Genomic DNA, 6,607 nt, shown 5'->3' with positions numbered 1-6,607 from the left:
AAATAAGGCACAAATGTTGCTACTACGCTCGTCTTGCACAAGATGTGGTTTGATGATTGGACAAGAAGCCTTCAGCCAAATGTCATCTCAGCGAGTGGAAAACTACTTCTTAGAGAACCAAAATCTAAACAGGCATTTGTGAAAAAGATGCAGAGGGACAATGGGGGCTTTTTTTCTGAGCGTTACATGTTGAAAGACAACACCTCTTTCTCGGAGAAAGTGGTAACAAGGTAAATCCATCCTGGCTCAAGAACAAATATACACTGCAATTTGCAGTGGTGACCAGACGAGCTGAGGCCCCAGGGGTGCAGAGGCCACTCCAGTTTCAAAAGGCGCGTCTGTAGATTCAGAGAGACTTTTACCTCAGCACTTAACCGCCTCTGTTTGTGTTACAATTTGTACCTTCAGCTAATATGTATTATAGTGAATTTACTTCCTACACAACTACAGTGTGACAAGTAGAACAAAGTGTTTAGAATAACATGTTTGTGGGAACAGCTAAATGCTGCCCCCATCTGCCTGTGGTTTACAACTACATGTCTCCCAGAATAAACAACCTCTCACCAACAGAGATGCCAAAACTAATATAGCTTTTGTTGTTTAATGCAATAAATATTTAATTTGATTCATCAACTTTTAAATTTTGGTAAGATTTTGTTATTCAGCACAGGTGGTACTGCTCCAGCCGCCTCTTCTTTCTTTGATCTGCTTCAGCGGCTTCCCTCTGCCCTGAAAACCCTTGGTGCCGTCAGGACCAAACGGCTGGCGCAGCACTCTTTGCATCACGCCAGATGCATACGGGAGTCCGGGTGCTTTGGGGTTTAATGCACTGGCTGCAAATTTGCGCCTCAACACCCAGGGGATCCCAAAACTCTCTTTATCACAGTCTCCAGAGCACCAGCTCATTCTGCTGTACCTCACATTCAACCCAGAGAAGGACTGGCCGCTGCAGCTGGTGGAGATCTGCTCACAGCTACTTTGAATGGAACTGTTCAAAGTATTTTGGGGCTGACATGTGTCTGGAGTCGTAGCTGGTGAAGAGGGTTCCTCCTGGACCGGATCCTCTGAGGTTTCAAGTGGATTTTTCTGGGACAGGGTGTCCACAGATTCGTCCTCAGTTTTGTCTTCTGATGATTTGTCCTTGCTGATGTGATGCGTTGACTGGAATCCCAAAGGCACCACACACATGTCCTTCCCATTGGACTTGTCTTCTTCTGCTTTCAGGACACTGTAGGTCTTACGGACCGCCTCTAAACTATCAAACTTCACCACTGCGCACAAATGTTGGCCAAGCTCTCTGTGACGTTTGGCGTAGCACTGCAGCTCCTTAGGTAGCATTTTGCCAGGATGCAGGATCCAGACTGAGGTAACACCACTGTAAGCTCTGAACTGTAAGATCCTCTCTGAGAGGGAAAGTCGCTCCAGGCCTCGGGCTGCTCTGTCTTCTCCGGTTTGCTCCTCACAAATGTTCCAGACGAGGAGGAGCTTGCTGCTGGGGGAACACAGCAGCCATCGGGGAAGTGGCTCTATCCGCCTCACTTTGGTGCGCTCATCATTCACTTCGAGAAGGTCTGAGCGCTCTGCTGCTGCTAGAGTCATGTACCAGTTTGTGGTCAGGGCCTTTATCTGTGGCAAACAGTGGCAACATCAGCTTTGTTTGCATTTCACTGCATTGTTTTTATTCAAATGTTTGGAATGCAAACACCACAGAAAGCGCTCAAAATCTTGCTAAAACCAAAGAAATGTGTCTTTTTTTTTCTTTTACCTTTTTCAAACAAGTGAGGAGCTTGAGACTCACGTAGCCCTGCTTGTTCTTCTGCACATGTTTAAGCAGGAAGCCATCCTCTGCCAGGTGACTGTTGGAGAACAGATCCTCCAAATGGGCTTTAATCTTGAAGCACAGCAACTCACCATTTCGCTCTTCCTCATCTTTGGCAGATTGTGAATCATCTCTGCAAGAAGATAGGACTCAGGATCATGATATACTGCAATCTAGATTAGTCAGCCATATGATTTTTTTTTTTATTTCCTTACCCAGTTGGATTGCTCATGGTGTCTCCTGAGGTTAGGGATAACGGGTCACTAAGCTGCAGTGTTGTTTGGGCTGTTTTAAGTATTAAGGAAAAGCAGCAGGCTTCATAAGAGCTGAAGAAAAAAAAAAACATGCACCTGGACACAATTCATACAGCCAAAGTGATGTTGGTTGGTTCTGTGGGATCCAAAACAAAATCATATGATGCTGCAACAACCAAGATTCCACATCACACAATCATACATCTACCACTGACAATAACACAAAGCTACTCCCCTGTGTGTGTTTAAAAAAGGAGAAGCACTGTCATGTAAACAAACTAGAAGCTTTCATAAACAGAATATTATCACTGCTGAAATTACGGCGCAACAGAAATAACCCCAGCATATCAGTATTATTATCATAAAACAAAAGAACAACAGCGTCATTATAGGTGTGAATTTCTGCAGCGTGCGGTTCAGAGTTAAGTGCACAATCAAATCAGAAGAAAATTATGATATTGCCGGACCAAATACACAATTCATGGCAGCACTAAAGTATAAAACAGTAATTAGCATTTAAATGAAAACATTTTACTGTTGCTGCATGTCATTCCAACATGTTCAAAGCACAAACAAGTCAGTTACATGAAAATATGTTCCCTGTTGGTTTATGTGTTTGAACCAGTGCCCAGATAAATATGCAAAACCTGCAGCTCTGCAGTGACGGTTGACTTAGCAAGTTCCATACACATTTGTATAAACTGAGGAGTGATGCCAAGAAACAATATTTACATCTATCTGTATCTATTCATTAGACTGACAGTAGTGTCTCCGTGGTGACATACAAAAAACGACTGTCATTAGACCGTGTGTATGATATCTCTCCCTTGCTGGCTCGTTCCCAATGTAACGAACACTGAGCAGTTTACTCGACAGTGAGCAGTGAACTGAGATTTCACACAATTATGAATCATCATTATTCTGCATCATCTCTGACAGGTGCAGTGATACAAGACTCATCTTTGAATCGATAAAAGGAGATACATTGCATGGTGGGGTTTACTGTATAGCAGAAGTAGTAGTGTAGAAGTAGAACTTCACACTGACTCAAAACACTTAAATAAAATGGTGCACAATAACAGTACAGTATTTGTCAGCAAGTATAACTTCTCCTATAAAGACTTTTGTTATTAATATTTTATATTATTACAACAGTGTTCGACTAAACATCAGTTTTACACACCAGCCTCCACTCACAGGTGCCCATCTTTTGTTGTTACAAACCCTCTGTCTGCACAAAGGCAGTGCTGGAACAAACTGTGTTACTACACCCTCTGATACATTATTAGGATAGTGCTGTACTGCAGGAAGTACTGCTGTATGTTGTTATCAGAATGTGGAGAAAAAGGCAAGTAAGGAAGACAGGCTGGTTGGTCAGAGGTTCATCCTACAGCAAGACAATGATCCAAAACATCAGAAGGAAAGAACAGACGGTGGCTTCACATGATGAAGACCAGCACAGACTGCTGATGTAAACCCCACAGAGGTGATTTGAGATGAACTGGAGGGAAGGTGAAAGCAAAGCAAACTGCAAACACAACACATTTGTGGGAACCAACATGTCGGGACAAACTTTCTGAACAATCTTTAATTTCCACTGTAGAAAGAACGTCACGAGTGTGTTCAGCAGCTGAATGAGTCAAAATGTTAGCTTCAATTAAGGGTTTGAGATTCCACGATTCCCCTTTTTAATTATTCATTTGTTCCATGTTGAGTTTCAGAGAACACCAGGACATTACAAGCGGAAAAACTGAGGTGTTCGAAAACTTTTGACGTAGTGTACATCTGCTTGCAACTACATCATAGTGCGTTAGACACCATGTATTAAATGTTTACGTACCGCTTCTACATGTTAATTGAGGGATTTAAAGTTAAGTGTTACCAGAAACAATTAAGAAAATTGGTTTTGGCGGCTTCTCAAAAAATAGGAGGGGGTGGATATCCTTCAGAATTCCTAGCTACACCTCTGCAAACACACACATACACAACCACACACACTTCCAAATATCTAGACATGAACTTTTATCGTTGGAACGAGCTCTTAGAAATCCCTTGAAACAAAGGAAACATGATAATGAACTAAAACTGTACTGTTCGCTGGTGACCCCAGGAGCAAAAAGCAGAAGAACAAACTACAGATTTATCGGTCAAGCATTTTGTAAAATACAGCATCAACAAACAAAACTTCACAAGCCGGGATTTGTACAAAAACCCAATTATTTAACTTTATTAACATCAATGTTTTTTCTTTTTCATCAACAGTTTCTTTTTAAATTCCAGTTCTTTATCAACAAATAGAAAACAGACTGTGTGTACAACAGATCGAACCCCTACAGCACTAAGCATTCACAAGGTAAAAATGAACATTTTTGTTTTTCGCCAGCGTTTTCAAGTCCCCCCTCCCTCCCACCGCCACCTCCACCACCACCAACGCTATAACGTTCAGGCCTCTCGGATCAGACGCTCCCTCCTGCGGCTCGTGTGGGAGAGGATGTGTGCTTGAGTAGTGCGATGGCCTGTGCTGAGTGAGGAGTCGTTCCTTTTGATGGGTGGGGTGGGGGGGTTGTGCTGTTTTTGCTCATTCAGATGGACAACCAGCTGTCAAAAGTTACTATGGTATTACAGTAGATACAACGGTGTTTCCATTAATACACACTCTAGGACAGCAGGCTCTCTGCAGTGTCTCTAGGGTTGGTAGATCAGCAGAATTAATCCTTTTAACAATATACTTTTGAAGCTGTGTATATATCTATGTGTAATTGTACATATATATAATCAATCATAATTATATATATATTTATAGTTCTATTTCTGTATAAAATAATATCAGGTTTCAGTCCAAAGGGCTGAGTCTCTTTCCCTCTGGTAGGAATGGTTGATTCTGTACAGGTGCCAGCGTTGATGGCTCTACTCCTCAGCCCATATGAACCACTTCCGCTCCTTTCAGTGTGTGTGGTTCAGCTCCATCAAACCGACCAGGCTAATGGGCAGCGAGGAGACGGGAGGGACTTGAAGAGCGTTTATATTCAGAGATCAGGGAGTTTATTTTCTGTCAACTACCCTTTGGGTATAAAAGTCTGTTTTCCTCAGGTAAGTTCTCCTCTGTGGAGTATGAAGGCCTCAATGCCATAGGCTTCTGATGAAAAACAAACAAACAAACAAACGAAAAGAGAAAACATAGAAATCATGTGCTTTCCATTTCTGTACACCTCTCATTTAGTCTCTTGTTAGCTAATTCACTTGTTTTTTTTTTTTAGCTAGCTACCATGTTTACAGAAAGATAACTTTATCAAGTGTGTGCTCTGAAATCAATTTTCTCAAAGTTGATTTTTTTTTTTTTTTTTATCGGAAACAGCAAGTGAAAAGGCAATTTTTTTTCTAATGTATTGAACTGTATAAGACCAAAAATAATGTAATGACACATAATATGAATAACACAATAATGTCATATGATAAAAGAAATCTGACAGCAGCTCAGAGAACAGTGGTCCTCTTGTATTAGTATCTAGGAACGTGTTAAAAATACATGTCCCTTGTGCTAAAGTACCCTAAGATAAAAATAAAAAAAGTACCGATTATGAAAATAATGCATGCCCGAGGCAGGGCAGTTTAAGACAGAGGAAATGTCTGATGTTAAAATGATAATTAAAAACGTGAAAAAAAAGGTATACTAAATAATAACATTTGACATAATGAATCGTAATATTGACAACAAAACTAACAAAGAAAGGAGCGAATGCTCTCTTAGTGCTACCAGTAGCCTTTGACAATCAGGGAGGTTTGGCTTGGACAGAGCAGAGAGGCTGGCTGCCGGTCTGCCCTGTCGCGTCTGTACAAGATTTGTCCTATTTGTCATAGTCATTGTAATGTTTCCGTTATTATTTTTAAAGCAAAATTTCATGTGGTTGGTTGAGTCGGCGTGGATCTCTGTGATTGGTTGAACTCGTCGCTGGGTCTGCAAGCACGTCCCATTCTCCTCCCCTCCGGTAGCTGCGAGGGGGTTGGGTTTTTTAGGGGGGTCAAGTGAGTGGATGGTGGCTGAGATGGGACACTTGGCACACTCCTGAGAGGTTTGACCAGGGAGGCTGCTCGGAGAGAGTGGTTACGTTGCATAGTGGTCAAAGCTCCCCAAGTACTCCAATGCTGCCCTGTAGCACAACTGGTACTGGTCCTGTGGAGAAGAGGAGGACAGTGAGGAAGTGCATATGCAAGGTGGTGTGTTTCAAGCATTTCAAGGGGTTTGCAGCAAAAACCCTGGTTTTGTTTCTATACTTATGTCTCTGTATTTTCAAGTGTATTTATGAGTAATGAGTTTACCCATCATTATCTTGGTGTTACCAAGTTAAGCTGGAATACTTAAAAGTAATGAAGTGACTCCAGTCTACAACTTCAGCTGTAGTGCTATGTGTTAGAGGCGTTAGTGGTGTTAGAGTATTCAGTTTCTAAATGTATCTGAATTCGTGAAAATCTAGCTTATTTCTTTTTTAAATCTTAAAATGTTCATGAACCCATTTAAATTCACACCATGACTGCC

The 6,607-nt window shown here is 41.6% G+C and overlaps 2 protein-coding genes across 13 annotated transcripts in view; both read right to left on the bottom strand.

The window, feature by feature from the left end:
• Positions 1–657: 657 nt before the first annotated feature.
• Positions 658–2,644, bottom strand: LOC130178682 (la-related protein 6-like). Its single transcript, XM_056391119.1, has 3 exons — positions 2,035–2,644; positions 1,766–1,952; positions 658–1,626 (listed from the first exon to the last, which is right to left on the bottom strand). Exons 1-3 carry the CDS (start codon positions 2,163–2,165, stop codon positions 658–660), a joined length of 1,287 nt encoding a protein of 428 aa, XP_056247094.1. The 5' UTR covers positions 2,166–2,644.
• A 1,628-nt stretch (positions 2,645–4,272) lies between these two features.
• Positions 4,273–6,607, bottom strand: part of LOC130178562 (receptor-type tyrosine-protein phosphatase F) — a 345,850-nt gene continuing 343,515 nt past the window's right edge. For all 12 annotated transcript variants that reach the window (XM_056390906.1, XM_056390908.1, XM_056390911.1 and 9 more), the window contains one exon: positions 4,273–6,244. In XM_056390906.1, coding sequence (XP_056246881.1) covers positions 6,176–6,244 — 69 coding nt within the window. In that variant the 3' untranslated portion in view covers positions 4,273–6,175. The remainder of the gene's footprint in view (positions 6,245–6,607) is intronic.

This window comes from Seriola aureovittata, chromosome 12 (genome assembly GCF_021018895.1).
Source record: "Seriola aureovittata isolate HTS-2021-v1 ecotype China chromosome 12, ASM2101889v1, whole genome shotgun sequence".
Lineage (NCBI taxonomy): Eukaryota > Metazoa > Chordata > Actinopteri > Carangiformes > Carangidae > Seriola > Seriola aureovittata.
Note: the sequence above shows the minus strand (reverse complement) of the source record. Positions and strands in the feature narration are given on the sequence as shown.